Source organism: Magallana gigas, chromosome 5 (assembly GCF_963853765.1).
Source record: "Magallana gigas chromosome 5, xbMagGiga1.1, whole genome shotgun sequence".
Lineage (NCBI taxonomy): Eukaryota > Metazoa > Mollusca > Bivalvia > Ostreida > Ostreidae > Magallana > Magallana gigas.
In genome coordinates this window covers 633,394-655,580 of record NC_088857.1, presented here as the reverse complement: position 1 = coordinate 655,580, position 22,187 = coordinate 633,394, and the positions used below count along the sequence as shown (strand labels likewise).

At 34.9% G+C, this 22,187-nt stretch overlaps 2 protein-coding genes across 9 annotated transcripts in view; one reads left to right on the top strand and one right to left on the bottom strand.

Moving 5' to 3' along the window:
* Positions 1-1,817: 1,817 nt before the first annotated feature.
* Positions 1,818-22,187, bottom strand: part of LOC105320530 (protein PHTF2) — a 21,681-nt gene continuing 1,311 nt past the window's right edge. Inside the window, exons 1-16 of one of the 8 annotated variants that reach the window (XM_066085634.1) lie at positions 19,746-19,883; positions 15,018-15,236; positions 13,660-13,716; positions 13,315-13,384; positions 13,037-13,133; positions 12,337-12,451; positions 11,214-11,335; positions 8,906-9,854; positions 8,223-8,471; positions 7,070-7,115; positions 6,594-6,849; positions 6,210-6,306; positions 5,816-5,947; positions 5,425-5,511; positions 5,027-5,278; positions 1,818-4,638 (exon numbers count right to left, since the gene is read on the bottom strand). In XM_066085634.1, the coding sequence (XP_065941706.1) occupies positions 4,486-4,638; positions 5,027-5,278; positions 5,425-5,511; positions 5,816-5,947; positions 6,210-6,306; positions 6,594-6,849; positions 7,070-7,115; positions 8,223-8,471; positions 8,906-9,854; positions 11,214-11,335; positions 12,337-12,451; positions 13,037-13,133; positions 13,315-13,384; positions 13,660-13,716; positions 15,018-15,059 (2,724 nt within the window). In that variant the 5' untranslated portion in view covers positions 15,060-15,236; positions 19,746-19,883 and the 3' untranslated portion in view covers positions 1,818-4,485. Of the gene's footprint in view, positions 4,639-5,026; positions 5,279-5,424; positions 5,512-5,815; positions 5,948-6,209; positions 6,307-6,593; positions 6,850-7,069; positions 7,116-8,222; positions 8,472-8,905; positions 9,855-11,213; positions 11,336-11,661; positions 11,691-12,336; positions 12,452-13,036; positions 13,134-13,314; positions 13,385-13,659; positions 13,717-15,017; positions 15,237-15,342; positions 15,366-15,846; positions 16,004-17,190; positions 17,216-19,745; positions 19,884-22,187 lie in introns of those variants that run through there. The other 7 variants (XM_066085639.1, XM_066085640.1, XM_066085637.1 and 4 more) reach the window with 7 other exon arrangements.
* The window catches only part of LOC105320528 (lysophospholipid acyltransferase 2), a 13,202-nt gene continuing 12,690 nt past the window's right edge, over positions 21,676-22,187 (top strand). The window contains exon 1 of the mRNA XM_011418484.4: positions 21,676-21,891. Within this exon, the coding sequence (XP_011416786.2) occupies positions 21,814-21,891 (78 nt within the window). The 5' untranslated portion in view covers positions 21,676-21,813. The remainder of the gene's footprint in view (positions 21,892-22,187) is intronic.

Genomic DNA, 22,187 nt, shown 5'->3' with positions numbered 1-22,187 from the left:
CTCTCTCTCTCTCTCTCTCTCTCTCTCTCTCTCTCTCTGAATCAGGCGTTCTGACCACAGCTAGATAAAAATGTCAATGCAATGAATATATTTGAGTGTATTATTTTTCCAATTTATTTATGAATTGTTTGGTCATGGTTAGTTGTTTTAAGTGTAGAAATAAAAAGAGTCAGTGGATAATTTTAGTTAAAAAATGGAAAGGGGTTGAGTCTCCGCATAAATCGAACCTTTACGGATATCTTTTGTGTCTTCATTTTGGGTTTTTGCATTTATAACTTAAGATCTTAGTCACCAAAGCACTTAAACATCATATATTTCTTACCAGATTTTCAAAGCTTTTTCTATACATAGATAAAAACAAAAAATTTCAGATAGCCTACTCAAAAATGATCTGTAACCTGGAAAATGTGAGCAGTTCTAGATATTGTAGAGACTGGTAAAAGGCTGTTAACAATGGCAATTTTACACCGATCTCTGTTTACTTGTTTCAGCCTACTTGCGTTTTTGATACTTCTTGCTCTGAAGCTGGACAAGAAAGTGAAATGGAATTGGTTCCTGGTTTTTATTCCGATGTGGATCTTTGATGCCGTCATTGTTATCTACATCACGTTTAAAATGATCGCACAGTGTAAGAATCGATACAACTCGGGACAAGTCTCAATGACGCGGAAAGTGTGCTACATGAGTTTCGTTCTGTTAAAAATGTCATTCCAAGTTATTCTGTGCATGAAGCTGGAGTACTATAACGAAGAAATATCCATGTATTATGCCATGGTTCCTTTCTGGATGTTTTTTATATTCGTCATCAGTGATGTGTCTCATGGACTGTGGAGGATTGCAACAAGGGACATAAGTATGTGTGGACGGTGATCAAATTGGATTCTGCCAGATGTTGCATCATGTGATGGTCTTGTCTCACAAAATAAGACATTGTATATAAAACTGTGTAAAGATTAAGATGAAGTTGTGCTATATTATTTAAGTTCATAAGTCATTTAAATTTTATTGTGGAATTTGTTGATTTATTTATTGTCATTAAATAAATTGTTTCATTATTAGTAAATGTTTGCCTCGTTTTGTACTTCCAAAGTCAATGACGTTGAAAGGGAAGAATCAACATGTATACTGTATAAGTATGTTGCAATCAAACTCATGATCTGCTGCATAATCACTCAGCAGATCTATCTCTTAGCTATCCACATGGATATGCAGCGTCTATGTATATAGCTCAATATATTTCTATTTGTTATGATATTTGGTCACTTTACCATTTTTTATAAAAAATCTCAACAGAGACTTTGCATTGTCATATTTCAATTTTTCCACTATCACTTAAATGAGGTAATCTTTGGTTACAGAAAACTGTGCCAGTAGTAATCAAACTAAACCTATCTATACCAAACCTGTGGGATATGTAAATCAACTGTGTGTTATACATGTGCGCATGTCATGGGGAACTTTTATTACCTAACAAGTATTGTGCATAACACCCATGCAGAGTTTCAGAGAAAGTAAGGATTAAAGGTACTTGAGATCATGGCACAGCTGTATGCAGGAAACCAGAATCTGAATTGTAGGCAAACATGGAAACTAGATGAGAACAATTTATCTCTCAAAACATATTTAAATAGTGGTTCCAATCCTGCTCTGGTCAGTAGTCAGTCATGTTTACTCCATTCCCATTACGTACTCTCAACTTTTCAACTGTTTGTCAAAGAAGGCACCAAAACTATCATATCATATTTGATGGTTATACCGTTATTATCCTAAAGATTTACAATTGTTTCTTTTTTTTTAATGAATAAGAAACAAGCAAATTCAAAATAGAGTAACATTTATTTTCAACACACAAAACAAGTACAATATACAATAGTCAGTCCTTGGGACAGTGTAAAAACTAAAAAAAATCTGAAATGTGGTGATAACTGAATGGTCCTTTATAATCTTTGCAGATTGTTAGAGCTGTTGTAGAGTTATACCCCTTACACCATGAACCTTCATCAGTGGCTGTATAATAATGCATTGTACATTTTTTTAGCAGTTTCACTTATAGTGTGAGTGAAACTGCTATAAAAGTGTCCAATACGTTCTCTGAGGGTATTTCTGTGTCCAGTACAAATAAGTTATGATGGATGCTGATTAAAGATGAATTAATTTAATGCAGTATTATACACAAGATCTGTGAGCAGAATATTGTGTTTCGTGGATACCGTAAGTGACTCCATTTAATTAGGTATGAGATCAAAAGACCAATGTCTGATATCAATAAAACAATGAGTTGAAGATTACCATAGTTTGGTAGAGTCAGATTCATTGGTCCTTTACCTGTTTTCATTTGTTTCTTTCTACAGCAATAGCAATGGAATATGGCACATGGTGCATTGTACTCAACCTTAAGGGTAACATACAGCAGGTTGTTTTTGGTAAGGTGATAATTTTGGTTCACTTTGTACATAAATTTCAATACCAAATCACCCAAATTGAAGAGTAATTGAAGAGAAAATTTACACATTTTTAAATAAATATCTGATCCCAATCTCTTAACATCTTTTAAATTTATACACGCTACAATTATTTGTTAGTGTTTAAAAGTTTGTCTCTACATGTATGGAAAATTCAAGCCATCAATTATCAGCATAGAATGTTTTGATCTCACTCCTTAACTTCTGCAACATTTCATTGTTGTGTTTAACCGGTTTATTTATATCAAAATGATGGGGATTAATGCTAAAGAAAAAATATTTCTCTAGAAAATTAAAAGATTAAAACAACAATATCAAAACAATAATTATTTACCACTTAAAACAGCAAAACCAGATCATGATCTTCATAAGACTTGGAGAAATGCTGAAACACAGAGATTAAGTACACAACAAAGAATGGTAATGTGTTGACAGACAGCACGGAACTCAGACAATGGAATACACCACATATACTGGGCAATGATGAAAGCACAGAATTGTACCCTAATTCAAATGTCTAACTGAACCTTATAATAATCATTACAAGTAAAAAGCAACTGGTTTAGTTTCAAAAGCCAAATCATACGCTGGTCAGGATTAAATAATAATGACGGATGTAACAACACTGAATAAATGGAAAAGGAAACTAATTTTTTTTTTAGAATTATTGGATGGGTCTTAATATATAGTGAAGAATATACACTTATTACACAGACACTAAAAACACTGAAATTAAATGTCATTATGCTTCGCTTTCATAACATAAAAAATACACAATAAATATACTGTACATAAACTGTATAAATTTTATAACAGTGATGAATACAATCATAAAATCCAACAAATTAACTAGTACTTTCACACAGAATTTACATACTGCCACAACAGACTCAAAACCAACAACTATTTTCACTCTGAACATTCATCAACTCTTTCTAAATGTATATCGTTAAAAATTAAGTTGTTTAACTCCAAGCAAAAAGTAGTTCCATTGTGATTGTTTAGATAAATATTTTGTGATCTCTGATTTGATGGCTGTAGCATCATTTAGATATCACAAATATACTATAGTCCACATGTATGGTATATGTAATTATACTATGTACAAAAAAAGTTCAAAAGTTCAAGGTCAAAGCCTCCTATTCCCATTGATAACTTGCAATAACAATTTAACACATGCTCAAATTCATACTACAAATTCTGCTTATTTAAGATATATAATTTACAAGATAAAAGGGTCTGATAAAAATTAAATCAGGATGTGTACATATATATAAGGAAGGAAATACCAAATATGAGCCATTGAAAGATTACATAGTTTAAAAACAAAGTAAACAAAGGAATAGATTACATGGAAATATTAAAAGTACACAGTACAATGCAGATGACTGTCGATATTAAGTAGACCGTTTGAACACCATTATTACTAAGGCAAAATGTTTGCTACAACCTTTAAAATCTGTATCAATCAAGAATAATTAAATAAAACATAACGTTCCTACCATCCCACACAATAGGGGCAAGAACAGCACACTCGGAACAGGAGAAAATAATTTGGCATCCTAAGTATTGCAATGGTGACCGGATCTAGAGAGACTGAGCATTAGAAGCGGCTTCAATCATGCCTCACTAGTTCAATCAGTCAGTCAATAGAATGGAAATGGTAAACCTCTTTGATAAATCACTACAAAAATACTGCAAACTACTAAATAGAATAAAACTCTATTCATAAATCTGAGCATTTGATCATTAAAATTCCAAAAGCCTATTTACAAAGTTCACTAAGTACATGCTAAGATACTGACCATTTTTGACTCTCACTCTAAGGATTTCAGAAGGACTCAAATAAAAACAAGAACAATAAAATTCAAAACTTTCTCAGGTCATCAAATAAAAAATAAATTAAAATCACTCCCTGACTACAAAGAAATACTACAGCTTGATGCTGACTTTCTGTTCGTCGGTGTTAACCGTTGACCGCCATCCATTTGTTATTGGCTAATACTGACAGGCAGGCATCAAGCTAGCCTTTCAGTTTGATTTTGTAGAGCTTCAGTTTGAAGCCACAGATTTCAGTCAGAACGGCAGAGAACGCAGAAAGGACTACGACCTTGACAATATTGTACAGAACGGGGTTGGCAGACACTCCTGAAATTTTGAAGGGACTTTCCAGTTCCTAGAAAAAAAATTAAACAAACAGTTATTGTATAAAATAATGAGTTAAGGGTTAAACTTGTGAAATATTTGCTTTTGTTCTATTCATTAAAAATTATCAACCTTTACTTGTATTTTGTAACATAAACACATAAAATAAATAAATGTGATTTGAAAACATGTTCATTTCATACAAGTATTAGCAATTAGCATCTATGGCATCACACAACAAGGTGTGCAGTTATCTCATTCAAAATATGGATAGTGTGTAATTCAAACTACAACTGAGGACTCATAATTCAACTTTGAGGTCCCACATAAGTCAAGTCTGAGTTCCTCATAACAAGATTCTGAGGTCACCATGCTCTGACTATACTCTGAGGTTTTCATTACTAGAGGTCCTGACTGACCTTGAGGAGGTCCTCAGCCAACTTGAGGACATTGTTGGCCACCATCAGCTCCTCCTTCTTGTGAGGCTTCTGCTCCATCTGAAGGTACAGGTTGATCTGCTCCGTGATCAGTACAGAAAGGTTACGGTACTTCTTGTTGATCTTGAGGCCAAGGGTCATGAACCTCATCAGGTACACCCCCAGTGCCATGCACCAAACCAGCAGCTCCCAGTTACACAGGAAGTCCAGGTAAGTGTCCGTGTCCTTCAGGAGCTATAAATAGACCAAGATAACAATCCCCAGTTTCTGTTACATTTTTTGACACTGTCAGATTAATCTACTTAGTGCCCTGATTGACAGTGAGACTAAAAATTGATCTCAATGACAGCTTTTAAATGGCTGTTACTATGACTACTGACCTGCACACACATCAGGGTAAGGATGATGATAGTGGTCATAAAGGATGAGGAAACGATCACATCCACTGACCTCTGGGGGCCACGTTTCTGCAGGTATCAGAACAAGTTATAGTGTCCATACAATACACACAGACAACTCTTTACAAAGTAGATAATAAAGGTACATAATAAAAAAGAAATACATGAAGTTAAATAAAAGTCTATACTCTGGCTGAATGTCAATAATGAAAATTTAATTTCTGACAAAATCTTTCAGTATTACAGTACTCACATAATAGGCTGGTTTCAATTATTTGCTATAAAAGCACAAAATTGTTAAATCATTTTTCTCATTGATTTTTGTAGCTTTGTCCAATCGACATGAAACTTGTGAACTACAGGTGATAAATACCTTTAAGTAGGATCTGAGAGAGAGCCAGGTCTTGATGTTTCTGACTTTGTTTAGACGGAAATGAGGCATGTCAAACTTACGGGCTCGTCTCGACGAAGTCAGGTAACAGAAGTGTTTGGCATAAAGTAACCTCTGAAAATTAAAATAAATAGGCATAAAGTAACCTCTGAAAATCACAAAAATAGGCATAAAGTAACCTCTGAAAATCACAAAAACAAGGCATAAAGTAACCTCTGAAAATCACAAAAACAAGGCATAAAGTAACCTCTGAAAATCACATGAAGCACATATCTTTTCTTGGGATTCATCCATGAAGGAAATATTAGTCCATCTGTTCAAAACCTTTGATTTAAATGAGCCAATGGGAATGACCCTATGACCTTCATACACTTACTTGTTTGAAGGTTCTATCGGCTACAGAGAGAAGAAAGAAGAAGATACAGCTGAGAGCGAATCTCTGTATTACACCATTGGCAAGGATCAAGTTAAATCTGAAAGCAGGAAAAACAAAACAATCACAAGGAATCCTGAGAAAACATGACTGTCAGACTTCACATATTTACATATTGTCCTTATGAATAAAGACTGAAATTGCTGTTATTATTATGTGCATGAGAATAAAGAATATAATGCTTTACATTACTATGTATACATATCTATTCCAGCTTGTCTACATCAGTTGGACAATATTTATCTGTGTATGAAGGTTTAAGACATAGCTCATAGTAACTACACTGTACGTTCTGCTGATCTTGATTTGTTATGTTGTGTAACAGACCTCCAGGAATCAGCGTTTAGGCTCCAGAGGAGGTCAACCAAAGCATGCAGGTTGAGAAGACTGAAGAATTCCTTGGTGTGATAGATCTTGAAGAAGATGGGGATACACCCGATGATCAGAGAAAAGACCAGTCCGATCCAAATATAGTCGGAGCTCTCCGGAATGTTGTCCACCTTCTCGATGATCGTCCACCCGATGTCAATCCCCGTCAGTTCGACTTTCTTCACCTCACTGCCCTCCCAGATCAGACAGCTCACTGTCAAATAAAAAACACTGACAATTTACTGTCAAAGTACAACCACTGACAGCTCACTGACAGAATAGAACCAAATATCGACAGTTCACTGTCAAAAATACACTATGGAATCATTAATAAGACCTCGACCTTAACCTATAGCTAAGAGATGATAACTGTAATTATGGACAAATATAAACTAAGTTTACTAAAAAGTTCAATAATCATATAAGTTACCAACCTTTATCTGGGGGTGTGTGGTGACCTAGGCCAGAGCAGCTTGTGGGCTGAAACAGAAAGTAGAAGACATGTAACAGTCAGAGAGTCAGTGTGTGTCCGCGCTGATGTAACGTCATCCAACATCTCTATACAAGGACATGTACAGTGTTGTATAAGCTTAGTTACTGGCTTTTAAGCTTAAAGATTCATTTAATACACATAACATTATTTATAATAAGAAATGAAAGGACTTTCTCAATTTATTTATCAATTTATAAATAACAGTAAATTGGTCCTATTAAAGATCCTTTTGATATTAAGTAGAACTAACAAGATGTTATTTGTCTACAGAAACACAGAGACATTGAATATCTACTCAAGTTCTATATATACATATAGGAGGCTAAAGTCTGACCACAAGAGATCAGCTACTTTATTTTTACCTATTTCAGAGAACTCTTAAAAAGGAGATTTCCTATATTTTAAAATCAAAATAAATGAAATAATGAAATTCATCATAATTAGAAATCATATAAGCATATATAACTATATTTGCAAACTTTAATGGGCAGGCATGTCAGTTTTAAAAACTCAACTTGAAATTAAGATTAAAAAATATTGCGATGAAATTTACACTGAGTGTACCAAATGAATATATCCTTCATCATGCATTGCATACATAAAGAAAGAAAAAATATAATAATTTCTCAACATCTGTCCATGTATTTCCACAATGAATGAGATGTCACTGTTAATATGCTCTCAAGCTTAATACTGTTGGTTAATTCCTAGTAAGAACACAGACCCATGCTAGCCCTCGTAGTAAAGTCTCATACCTAGTTATATCACAGCCTTAAAAAAAACAGTTCACACAGCCAAAATAAGACAGCAACAGATTCCCTGCCCAAATCTACACTGATGATCATTATTCATAGAGAAGTTTTTCTTACGCATTATAAAAGCGTTTAAAATGAAAGAGTCAAGTAGTCGTCAGCAGAAACTGTTGACATCTTTCAATACATTTACAACTGATGATCATTCGGTCCAAAATGAACAAAATAAGAAAAATTTGTTAACAGTATTCTTTTTTTAAACAGTTTTAAGTTAAGTTTTTCAAAGTGCAGAGCAGAGAGCCTGTTGCCATGGAAACAGATATGATAGCGAGTGATACATACAGGTTGTAGTAGATTTATTACATGTTGACTACTGCCTTGGCGTTCCGCGCTCTCCGGCGGTAACGCCCCCGAGTTCACATTGATGCTCTTGGAAGAGAGGCTTCCCTCCGAGAACTCGGCCTGTATCTCGTTCTCAGTGAGATCGCTGTCCGAGCTGGTGGAGTAAGTGGAGGTGGTAACGTCTGATTGGACTCTGTCCTCCCACTCCTCAGAACTGACCGTACCCTGAAAATGACAGTTCACAGATTTCTGTCATAAAGAATTCAAGCATAAATTAATTTTTGTAAACAGTCACAGTAAAATTTCTTTAGCTTTTTCAAAAAAGGAGATGAAAAATTCAAATAAATATATATATATATATATATGTTTTATATACATGTATAAACATTTAAGGTGAACAGATTACCTTGAAATTTGATAAGAGGCAACTCTCAATATGACATATGAATTCCTTTGTAAAATGGTGATTCTAAAAGGCTATTTCAGCCTATAAAATTTTGCCCATTGGAACAAGGAATGCTAAATCTGTGTACATTTTAATACATTTAAATTATGAAAAACTCATAATCATTAACGCCAAACTTTATATATCAGAGTTAATCCAATGACAGATGTTATCAATTATTCTAAAAATCATAGCTAATAATGCCAAACTTTATATGACAGAAAATGTTATAACAAACCTTGTTACAGTCATCTCTCTCCAGATTTGGTGAAAGCTCCCGCTCCTTCCTGTTGGTCTTGCTATCCTTAGTCTGACGTCGGGGTCGACAATATGACGCCCCGGATTCACTGCTGTCGTCAAGCCGAGTTTTACGTCGTCTCACACCCTGGAAAGTCCTGACATCCAGGTCAGATTCGGCCCTCTCCGAGTCTGACTCTGACTCCTTTTTCAGATCCTTGCTGTAGGTAGGTGAGAGTTGATCTACCCGGGGGCCGGGGGGCTTAGTTTCCTCCCCCTCACTTATCTCCCCACGAAAGTCACTGGAGCTGGAGCTCTTCTCTATCTTTGGTGGACTTTGTCTTTTCTTTTCTTCTTCACTTCCCTCTTCTCGTTTTCTGATACTGTTTTCTGGATTGAGTGTTTCTGTCAATTCGTAGTCAACATCCCCCTCCGAATTGAGCATGACTATCTGGCCATCTGTTGTAAGTGGTGTCTCCAAATGAAATGCAATTTCACCCTCAAGTTTTTCAATGGCTATGTTGTCTGCTGAGAGAATATCCACTGCGCTAGCACTGGTGTGAATACCCTCAGTGCTACTTGCTCCCTGACATTCCATTGGAATAGATGGATTGTCTTTCTTGGATTGGAACTCTTCAGTGCTGGCTTTCCTCTTCCTTTCTCTTTCCATTTCTGGCCCTGAGTCGCTTTCTTGACTAGATTTTTGGGACAATTTTCCTGGACTAGATCTGCACTTATTATCACTGTTGCTCCAGCTGACAGACTTGGACTCTAGTGGGGATTTCTTATCCCCCATGCTGAGGGACGGTTCCCCAACCTTCAGATTTCTGTCCGCTTGAATGACACTCTCTTTGCTGGGTTCTGATGACCTTTGACCTGCCTGTTCTGAACTACTGACCCCACAAGTAGAGTTACTTCTGAAGGTATTTCTTCGACTTCTTTTGCCATCCCTAGGATAGAGAAAATTCAATTCATAAACTACAGGTAAGAAGCAGGGCTGCGTTTTACAAAAGAACTTACGACTTACGACCAAATTAATGAATGTTAATTAATCACAAACTTATCAATATTTTATTCTCATTGCTGTGAAATTTAACTATGGATATATGAATGGTTGAATATAATTGGTTTTGTCTAAGTTTTCTTCATTTAAGATTATTCCATGAGACTGAAAATAATTACGACTTTGTCGTAAGTTCTTTTGTAAAACGCAGTCCAGGTCAATAGCGCCAATACAAAGGGAGCCAATTTTGATGTTCTTATTAAACTCATATCCATCTACTCGGTGCCTTGTTCTACACAATTTCCTTCATTGATATTTTTATTTATACCATGTCCCCCCTTTTTGGCCCTTTCCATGTGATTGTTCTGTACCCACCTGTTTTTGCCCTTTCTTTGATATACATCCACCTGTTTTTGCCCCCTCTCTCTATATTGTTCAAAACCCACTTGTTTTGCCCTCTCTTTAATTACATCCACCTGTTTTTGCCCTGTCTTTAAATACATCCATCTGTTTTTGCCCTCTCTTTAATTACATCCACGTTTTTGCCCTCTCTTTAATTACATCCATCTGTTTTTGCCCTCTCTTTAATTACATCCATCTGCTTTTGCCCTCAATGTTCCACATCAACCTCCCCCCCCCCTCTCTGTTCTTGTTCTAAACCCATCTGTTTTTGCCCTCTCTTTGATAAATATACACTCACCTGCTTTTGCCCTCTCTGTTCTTGTTCTAAACCCATCTGTTTTTGCCCTCTCCTTGATAAATATACACCCATCTGTTTTCGCCCTCTCTTTGATAGTTCTAAACCTAGTGCTGTTGCCATTGGCAACTATTATTCGCGACAACTTTATTTTGCGATTAACAGGAGATAAACTCCTTCCAAGAGATTTATATTCGCTATAGAGATGTGGATTATCATGAAATGAGAAAAATTCGCTATAAGGAGGTTCTTGCAAACCTCATGAAAATTTCTTTCACGCAAATAAATGTTGGCTTACAGGAATTGTATTAGTTCTCTGCACAGCTGATTTTTAATCTGTGATACATGTTCTATCTCACTTGTTTTCACCTTTTTGCTATACACAAACTTTTTTTTGTACCCTCTGTGATGCACTCAACTGTTTTTGCCCTCTCTGTTATATACCCAAATGTTTTTTGCCCTCTCTGTGATATACAAACTGTTTTTTGCCCTCTCTGTGATACACCCAACTGTTTTTTGCCCTCTCTGTGACACACCCAACTGTTTTTGCCCTCTCTGTGATACACCAAACTGTTTTTGCCCTCTCTGTGATACATGTTCTACACCCACCTGTTTTTTCCATCTCTGTGCGGGGGGCGGTGAGAGACATGGGAGGCCACTGTGTGTGAGTGAACCACCCCCAGGAGCAACATCAGGATGGACGGAATCATAACCAGGGTCAGGCTCATCTCCTGGGGACACATAAAACAATTAACCGTAAATCTCCAGTAAACAGAACTCAGAAACATCTCACAAGGTAGTAATGGCTAAATGCACAGGAAGACATTAAAACTGCATTGAAAATTCCCAATACAAAAAATATGTATTGAAAGTTTTCATCATTTGTGTATAATATAAAACTGTACATCAAATGTAAATACATTGTAATAAAAGATAACCTTCTGGCTAAAAATTTGACACAACTTACGTGTTTAGTGATGCTTTCACCGACATATTATATGACACAACTTACGTGTTTGTTGATGCTGTCATCTACATATTATACGACACAACTTAAGTGTTTGGTGATGCTGTCACCGACATATTATACGACACAACTTTCGTGTTTGGTGATGCTGTCACCGACATATTATACGACACAACTTTCGTGTTTGGTGATGCTGTCACCGACATATTATACGACACAACTTTCGTGTTTGGTGATGCTGTCACCGACATATTATACGACACAACTTTCGTGTTTGGTGATGCTGTCACCGACATATTATACGACAAAACTTACGTGTCTGGTGATGCTGTCACCGACATATTATACGACACAACTTTCGTGTTTGGTGATGCTGTCACCGACATATTATACGACACAACTTACGTGTTTGTTGATGCTGTCATCTACATATTATACGACACAACTTTCGTGTTTGGTGATGCTGTCACCGACATATTATACGACACAACTTACGTGTTTGTTGATGCTGTCATCTACATATTATACGACACAACTTACGTGTTTGTTGATGCTGTCATCTACATATTATACGACACAACTTAAGTGTTTGGTGATGCTATCATCTACATACTATACGACAAAACTTACGTGTTTGGTGATGCTGTCACCGACATATTATACGACACAACTTTCGTGTTTGGTGATGCTGTCACCGACATATTATACGACACAACTTTCGTGTCTGGTGATGCTGTCATCTACATATTATACGACACAACTTACGTGTTTGGTGATGCTGTCACCGACATTGCGGATGAAGACTATGATGGTGGAGACCTGGAGGATGTACATGATGAGGAGAAAGAACCAGAAACGGAACGTCACCTGCTGCCGCCACCTACAAAACAAACCGTATACTTATAGTGACAAGGACATCCCTTACAAAATAAACCTTTTTCTTCTAGTATGATAATGGCTCTACCTACAATATAAACCAAATACTTATATAGGGATGATAACATCACTTACAATATGACCTTATACTTATAGTTCTAATGGCACCACCCATAAAATAAACCATATTCTTATTCTATAATGATGGTTCCACCAGCAATACAAATCATATACTTTTAGGATAACAATGGCTCTACCTACAGTTATACAAACTGTATAATAATACAAACAACATTTCACTTGATGACTCTACAAGTATTCAACATAATGATACAATGAGAGTCATATCAAAAGCCAAATTGTCAATTGACAACAATCCATATAGAACAACAAATAAGTAAATAAAAACAAATGCGACCTATAATAGTTTTCCTGTATATAAAACCCAAGTCATACAGGATGAGGAAAACGTAATGCTTTATTTCTTGTTATTTTGTGAGTTTTTTCCCTGACATAAATATATTTATATGAACTAGTATTGAAGGACATAATGTCCAATATTTAAATAATATTACTTTGTGGAACTTACCATCGATAACAAAGGGGATAAAACACAACCCTGCATACTGCCTTGTGAGCAATATAAGTCCAAGACACTTGGGGCTTTGCTTTGGAAAAGGTTGAACCTATTTAAACAATTGAAATAAACAGGCATTAAATATTCTCTTGATAATTTACCAATCTCTCTTGGCATTGAAAGAAAATCACCACATTTGTCCAAATGAATTAGGATAAATATACATGTTTTTATGTCATCTTTTTTCACAAATTCATCAATAGACAAATCTCTCTCTCTCTCACTCTTACCTCTTACTAAATCAACATCAATCAATTCTGTCTTTAACTTTACATTTCTTCTGGGTGCATACTGTATTCCCTGAAAGATCCAAGGAAAGAGGGTTAGTGTGACAAGTCTATATGTGTACCATACAGTTAATGAAAGAAAAAGTGAGCAAGCTCACATACCCAAGCTCCACCATTACTTGACAATGCTACACATACTGCATGGCAAGGTATGCATTAAATACACAAAAAAATAACTGCCAAAAAATCCTCACATCAAAACTTCCAGCATAATATGCACATAGATCTACACTTCATTATACCCCGAACACCACTTTTAACATGGTTACTGTATAAGTTCACCCTCACCTGTAGTACTCGTGATTCTACAGACTGCTCCCAAAGTTGTCTGTCATACGACCCAATCTGAAAAGATACAACATCTTCCTTCAAGTCAAACATCTTCTGAAATTAAATCTCTTCTAAATCAAAGCTAAACTCACAAGGAAAGAGAAATTTCCATTCCAAAAGGAAAATGAAACAATTAAATTTATTGAACAGAAAACTGGGGAATCTGCCAGAAAAACGAATCTACAGATTTTTATACATGATTGTTACAAAGGAAAACAAGACTTTAATAATGACTTAACACAGGTAACAGTTAACTAACAATATGAGAGAGAGAGAGAGAGAGAGAGAGAGAGAGAGAGAGAGAGAGAGAGAGAGAGAGAGAGAGAATGCATGTATAATAAATTTTCAAAAGACAACAGACTATAAACTGGAAAGATTATATTTAAACAAGTATTTATCTTCTGTTCAATCGTCTGTCTTATACATTTAGTCATAACAATGTAATTAGAACAGAGAGCGCAGTATAAATCTGAGTTAATATTAATAAAGACATTGGATAAATTTCTATCAATTCTGACATGTAAGACTTTCTCATAGTTCTCTTGTTTACATAACTTGACAAAATGTCAATAAAGTAGCCTGAATCATTGTGTATTGCATTAATTTTTTCATAACAAAGCACTCTGCCTTTTTAGACCAACTCTCTCCACAAAACAGGCAAGAGTTGCATTGCCTATGGACAAATATTAAAACTACAGAAAATCACAACACATGGTCATATGAATTAACTTTATGGTACATTCGGAAAGACATGAAATACAAGTCAGATTCCAAATTTGAAAGTTTCTATGTATTTACAAAATGAACACTGAACCTTTTTTACCTTTCCTGATTCACAGGGAGATAATGGTTTTAAGTAAACAAATTAATCTAACATATAACAAACATATAGAAAGTAATTTACCTGGGAAAAGTTTTGCTATCAATTGCTAGTTAGTTCTTAAAAAGCAATCTTTAACTAACCTAATTCATTTTTTTTCTTAATAACCTCCCCTTTGAAAGACCATCTACTTAATTTATAGATTTGAGAGCACTTTATTTTATTCATGCAAGGATAACTTGAGCACAGCTTTGTTGAGATTAGATCAGGGGTTCTGGAGAGGAAGTTAAAAATGTCAAATTTAGAAGCTTATCTAAGATTGGATAAATGGTATATATGTACATTAAGCTCTCAAATCAGATGAACTAACCTGCACCATAAGTACAAAATATATATCAAGGAAAATCTCTTTATTGAGTAGTTTATAAAGTAAATGTCATACAGGCTGAACTTTTTACTGGGTATTTTTTAGAGATTATTTTGTGAAAACTCTGACCTGTTTCTGATACCAGGCTACCGTGTCATGGACTTTATCCATTCCTCGCTGACCGCCCTCTGATGGTGATGCTCAGCTACCCCGGTCAGGCTTAGTCTGCTGTCCCTCTGTCACAGCTCTAGAGTTTCTCTGTATTAGTTTGATATCAACCCCACACACACATAAAATGTGAAAGACAGTCCCCTGCTTAATCTGTTCTCAGTGTCAACCAGACAGCATCTGAAATACAGAGAGTGGAAAGTGTCATGTTACGATCAACCAATGTTAAACCTCCCTCCTGCAGTTCACACAGGTGTAAAACCGAATATGTTTAAACCTTACGTACTTTTAACTGACAATCCTAAACTACATGTGCCAGGACAAAAACAGTCACCCAGGACAAAAACAGTTTCTAAATGGAGGGTTGATAGCTGACTCTCTCAGCATGAAATCAACATAAAAGTAAAAATCAATTCTGATGGCTTTGCAATTTTTAATATGCCAGTCTGTATAGCCGGGGCATTTCATTTAAACATCGTGTGAAGTTGTCATCTATAAATAGCCCTATATATTTAGTTTCCATGTCATGTCAGATAATAAATACTAGGAAGTTTATCCTGACAAATTTCTCTTATTAATTATACGCTTATTATACCGTCCACTAATTAATCCAGGCATGAACCTGAATCAGCACTTTTAAATGTGACAAGAACTCTTAGCATGTAACAGAACCATTACAGGGTCACCATCTTTTGATACCGTAATTCCATATCAGTTCCGTGCACGTCTACTACACTAGGTCCCTGCCCCTCCTACGTGCAGTGACCTCTGTGTAGTGCCCCATGCCTACCTTGAGAACCGTGCACTTCCAAGTCTGGATAAAAACGACCACTGGTTCCTAGTTCATTCCTTATTTTCATCACCCAAGGATTTTAATCATTAAATCTGATAATTAATCTGATGGTTATAAAACTCCCCGGACATGATTGAGGAAATTCTCTGGCTCTCGATCCAAACCTATGTCCTCTAGCACTGGCATAGAGGGAAATCAGGTCAAACATAATCATAAATAAAACTGTTATTTCCAGGTTAAAGGTCATCTATTATTGCAATAAAAACCATATCCGAGACTTGTAGAGTATTGTTGAGTTGCATCACCAAGAAAAGGGCCTTTAAAAACATAAAATCGGTGTGATGTCACTGGAACTAATGGAATGATGTACTTATAGTGTGATGTCACTGGAACTAATGGAATGATGTACTTATGATATCACTGGAACTAATGGAATGATGTACTCATAATAACAGCAATATACCAGGACTTGATATCTGATCCCTGACACAATCAAAATATTTCTAATGCTACTGTAATTAGCTTTTATCCATGTGAATGGAATATCATTTGAGACTTCATTTAATTCGTAATTTTTCTACAGTTAATTCAAAGGTCCAAATTTCAGTCCTTTTCCCCTTGCATACTTTTTCTCAACTGAACCTTTCCCATATCAAAACTTTTCTGGCCAAAGGAAACCCAACAAACAAATAAATGTTTATGATTTTAAAGAGTAAAAGAGAAGTGCAGATACATAACATTACAATGTTCAATGGATGAAATTTGTACAAATCAATATAATCTATATTAAAACTTATTCATTATGTACTCTTTCCAATTAACCAAGAAATGCTACAATAATGTAGCCCTCTCAAATTTCTATATCTGTAATTACTATTGCAGCTAACCAAAAATTTAATGATTTTTCCCCAATTTAAGAGCAACAGGCACCTATGTTCATATGAAGAAAATCACTGTGCATAGGCGCTAATGGAAATTCATCAAGATATATTTGTACTTAAGACATATATTAATTATTTCCTTAGATGAATCCGGTTGACAACCAGCCATTAATTCTAAAGGACCATTTATTTACAATGGGACCGTTAATAGACACAGATTTTAAGACACAAGAGGCCTAGTTTTAGTTTCTTTACAATAATCTGAGTATTATGCATTGTAAATTAATAAAACGCTGTAAATTAATAAAACGCTGTAAATTAAAGGATCCACAGCCATAGGTAAACCATACACAAATTTAGAGTAACTTTCAAACAATAAGCTCAATACATGTGACATCAGTAGATGAACAAACAAGATAATACTTTAATTTGCTGAAAGTAATCCCAAACTATTACTTGCCTGTAAATGCAACCGTGAAATAAATCTATACAATCACTTTAAAACTTAAAAATTATATTTGAATCACACATCAAAATCTCTTGAAAGGCCGGCTTCTCTTTAAAAAAAACAATGAAGTCATTCCTATTAATAGAGAGGGAAAATTAAAGGGGAAATACTCCTCTCAAAATTACAGTAAGTGATATTTCAACAAATTATCTACTGGATTAGCAAGTAGATAAATAGAAGCTTAGTGCAACTTGAAATTGATTAGTAAATTTTTAAGATTAGCAATATTGTGCCCATATATACACCAAACATAAGAAATAAGATAGATCAGTTCTCAACTGCTTTACATATGTGTTCCATTAGACATGTTAGAGGCCTTTCCTTTACATGTAAAATGGGGTCAATGTGTGTAGAATGTAATGAGGATTAAGTGTTCAGTGCAGTAATTAAAGTCTATCAGTGATATCAGTTTAGTTAAAAGACTGCGGCATTTCTATTCCTATCTTAGGTTAAACATTTTTTGCTTTGTCAAATTCTTTAAATGGAATCAAAGAAAAGATATGTAACAGATCAATTATTTTTTTGTGAAATAAAAGGACAAAGAAATTAGATATATGGAGTATCATACTTCATATATATACCCCACCATATCAGATTCAATGATTGGTCAAAGATACACGATACTGTTGCCAGTTAATCTTTTTCTTCTCTTAGCCTCTTTGTGTTTCTGACTACATATATAAACACAAATTTATCTGACTATAAAAAAGTTATTTGTAATGTTTTACAGGCAAATTACTTCAAAAAGGTCAACCTAAAACTGGTCTTAGTGATAAAAAACAAATCAATGCAAAGTAGCAGAAAGGATTAAAGATTTAAAACATGCATGGATTTTCACATTGTAGAGAAAATGCATGCATTGATAATGAATTCATCACTGGATTACAATGACAACTGATTGACCAGCCTGGATTGGGATCTAGTGATCGAGGCGGCAATTTAAATTTTTAAATATAATACACAATTTTTTTAATAACACAAATTGAAGTCCAAGAAGTAAAAGTGTCCAGCATTATTTACCAGTAAACCCTGCATGCTTTATTGAGCACCTAGAGACCACGTTACTGAAACTCAATCCATGTTTGGATACATGAGCATAACAAGTCTTGAATCACAGTCTGGAAACAGAATCTTGTGGAATAACCTGACTATCTTGAATATAATTAAATGTGTCCAACCATACAAATCTCGACTCCTCTCTGATATTCAATCCTTGATCATTGTTGATTCCCAAAGACATACTAGAGTTGTCAGATTTTACATCATACTTCGTTCAATAATGTTTTAGATTCTTATTTTGCTATTGTATTTAATGATATTCATAGATATTGGTACCTTAAAGCCAAAACTAGGATCATTCACCAGATTGTAAAAGAATCTGGTGAATGATCATAGTTTTGGCATTGTATTAATTGCAAGATTTCTCCTTGGAAACATTACAACCCTTCGGAAGATTTGGATTGAAGATATCGATCAAATTGCATCTCTGTATAGTCTGTCCCAAGATATTTATGCAGCACATATTGACGATTACTAATAAAAATACAAAAACCTGGGAGAGAAGTGCAATTGAAATCGATGAAAGGAAAGATATCCAAGATATCTTCATTGACACATTATCAATTTTTCACTCAAAAAAATTTAAAGGAACAAGAACAGATTTCTTACATGATTTAAAATGGGAAATCTTTACATCTTTACATCATCCAATTAAAGGTCACTAAAAACATGTTGCACAAATTTTCAACATTATCTTCAAGGTCTGTTGCAATGCAAAATCCCAGTAGACTTTAAATTTTTAGCCGTGTATTGAAACCTGACAAGCTAGAGGAGACGTTTTAAAGAGGAAATCTTGGGATTTTTTCATACTATTGAATGAACATCGTTTGCACCCAGATGTATTTTACAATGTAGAATAATTCAAGAAAATGTGTGGCATGAATATCTTGGGACAGACTGTATCATACATCAATTTTCATTCAATTTCTCAGAATAATAAACACCTCAGAGTGTCAATGATCAGAAGTTTGGACTTTTTTAATACTTGAATCAATTTCAGTTGTTCTTTAATGTTACGTATGTGTATTAAGAAAAAAAAAACCAAAGAGTAAAACAAAAAAATCCTTTAAAAAAAAAGTGATTGAAGAGATGCTCTGTAAAAAGGTGAGCTTATCACATAATTCATAATTGGTACTGATGAAGAATGGCATATACTATATACCTTTCTTCATCAATACCACTTGTGAATTATGTAACCAGGTCACGGTAATGTATGGTTTCTGTTGCCAACAAAAGATTTTATTGCCTCTTATTCACTGTTACTGATGCTCTGCCATTAACTGACTACTACATTTAATGGCAGCTGTGCACCTTGCGTAATCACTCAACAGCTCAATGCAAAGGCACCTACAGCATTACATTTTAAACGATTACAAGTTACTACACTCTTAAATATTGACTATCGAATGTCCTGACACGTTAAGAAGACTTTTCATTTGATTACCTACCTTATTCCGCCATTTGTCTGTTTTTCATAGAGAAGATGAATGAAATTTATCGATTTCGTTCCTCTTCTACTCCATTACCTCCTTTCACTGGAGATTTCGAAAATGTGTGTGAACCCCAAGCCCGATGTAAATTGTAGCCCCCTTTTAGCCCCCCCCCCCCCCCCCCCCCCAAAAAAAATAAAACCACTTATTATTTTGTTGCATGTTATAGGTGTCATGTAAAAAAAAGATTAAGATTACGGTATACATTAAAAAGTTAAGTTTTTATTTTATGTTTTCATCCTTCTCCGGGGGAAAAAACATGGCACCTTTGTCATTTGTTTGTCTTACCGACATATTACCGTATAAGTAAGTAATAAGTAGTCATAATCATGGTAGGAAATGCTATTCTTTAATTCATGTGGGCATTTAATTCTTATAGAATTTGAACGTAAGTAATGTAATTGATTTCAATTTAAAATTGATATCAAAACTAAAGATAATTGGAACTAAAATTTATATACATGTACTTAGATGTATAAATCCAAAGTGATATGACTTTTAGAAATCAAGCAGAATGTGTCCTATTGGAATATCGTCATTTACTATACTGCTCATTTAGACTGCCCGAGGACAGCCTCTTAATTTACATGTAGAATGGTTCACTTCTAAGTGAACTGAGATCTAGATGCTGTAATCAGACTATATGACTTTCTAAGCAATGGCCTATGAGTGATTTTACTATTATACTCTGTCCCAAGATATTTTGGATTTACATTTGGCTTAATTGCTTGATATTCATAAATACCTCAGGGTTCAAACGATGTTCATTCAAAAGTATGAACAATTTCCAAGATTTCTTAGTCGAAACGCCCCCGTTAGCTTATCGGGTTTCGATACAATGCTAAAAAATGTGATGTCTACGGAGATTTTGTATTGCAGCAAGCCCGGATGATAACGTTGAAAAATTGCGGTAATTTAATAATTTACATGTACAGTAACTCAAGCACCGAACTTAATCAACATATGTAAATTATGATTTAATACGTTACTTTAAACATTGAATTTATTACATATATAAATTGTCAATATGTGAATACCTGCATTGCATATCTACATGTATTACAGGGACCCTTTATGGGAAGCTAAGAGATCACAGAACCTTTAGTCCCTCTAGATCATAGGCGCTTACCAGATAATTTTTAAATGACGAACGATATTTATGTCTACCATCTATACTATAAAATCAATGTAGAGGGTAGACATATATAAATAGATATCGTTCGTCATTTACTAAATTAGCTGGGGAGCGCCCATGCTCTAGATCCGGCACATGAATTGAAAACAATATGAAATTTGGAGATCACGGTAAATAAATGAAGGTTCATAAAATTCATACCAATTTATTTACATAATGAATCCAAAATTACAAATTAATTTCGTTCCCTTTCTGAAAAAAAAATCAGGTGAAACAATCCATGCCAATGTTTTGTTGTTGTTTTTTTTAATCTTTAGATAGACAGATATTTCTGCATTAAAATATTTTTCCACGGTTAAAAAAGTAGGGTATAGTACGTGTTTGTTACGTTTTAATGAAGAAAACCAGACTTTTAACGTAGTTCAAATAAATAGATGAAAAATATATTTTATATCAACTCCTCTAAAAAATTAGTTAACAATTTACACTCAAAAAATGGCGAATTATGGGGGCCAAATTTAACTCTAATTCAGGCCCAGGGGCCATCAAACTTAGACAGGCCAGGGTCTGTTTCATTTTTACAGAATGAAATGGCATATCTGGAGAAAAGTGAGACTGAGGTCAAAAGTCTTGCGCGGATCCAGATTTTTTTCACAGAGATCCGGGGAATAATTTTGTTTGCTGGGACGCGGGAGTGTGGCCAGGTGAGCTAAAAAAGCAGCTATCGGGGTCGTTGTTCACATTATTCCTTATCTTTGTTTACATGGCCATCTTAGTATTGGAATGCCGGGAAATAAATAATTAGGCGTGTGGTGTGAGTGACGACGAGTTTGTTTGTGGTGTACTTTGACCAGATCATATCCTGTAGTTGATATCGTTACTCTAGGCGACATGGTGCACCGAGGAGAGTTCTACATGGGCTCCGGGCTGTTACAGCCTCTGACTGTCATTGGATTACCTCTAGATCAGGTGAGATTTAATGTCAGTTGAATGTCACTCAGTTTGTTACAGAAAAAATAACCTTCTTTTACCATTGCTGCTCAGCGACGGTTTTAAAAATTTTAGTCTACTAGATGTTATTTTAATCAACATTCGTTTTATCATGTCGATAAACATGCAGGAATCACAGGCCTCTGAATTTCTGTAAATAAGCTGTTAAAGGTAGAGGAAAAGAGAGATATATACCCTATCCAAATAGGTAGGGTATATATATATTTCTCCTTTCCCTACATTATCAGCTTATTGATAGAAATTCAGAGGCATGT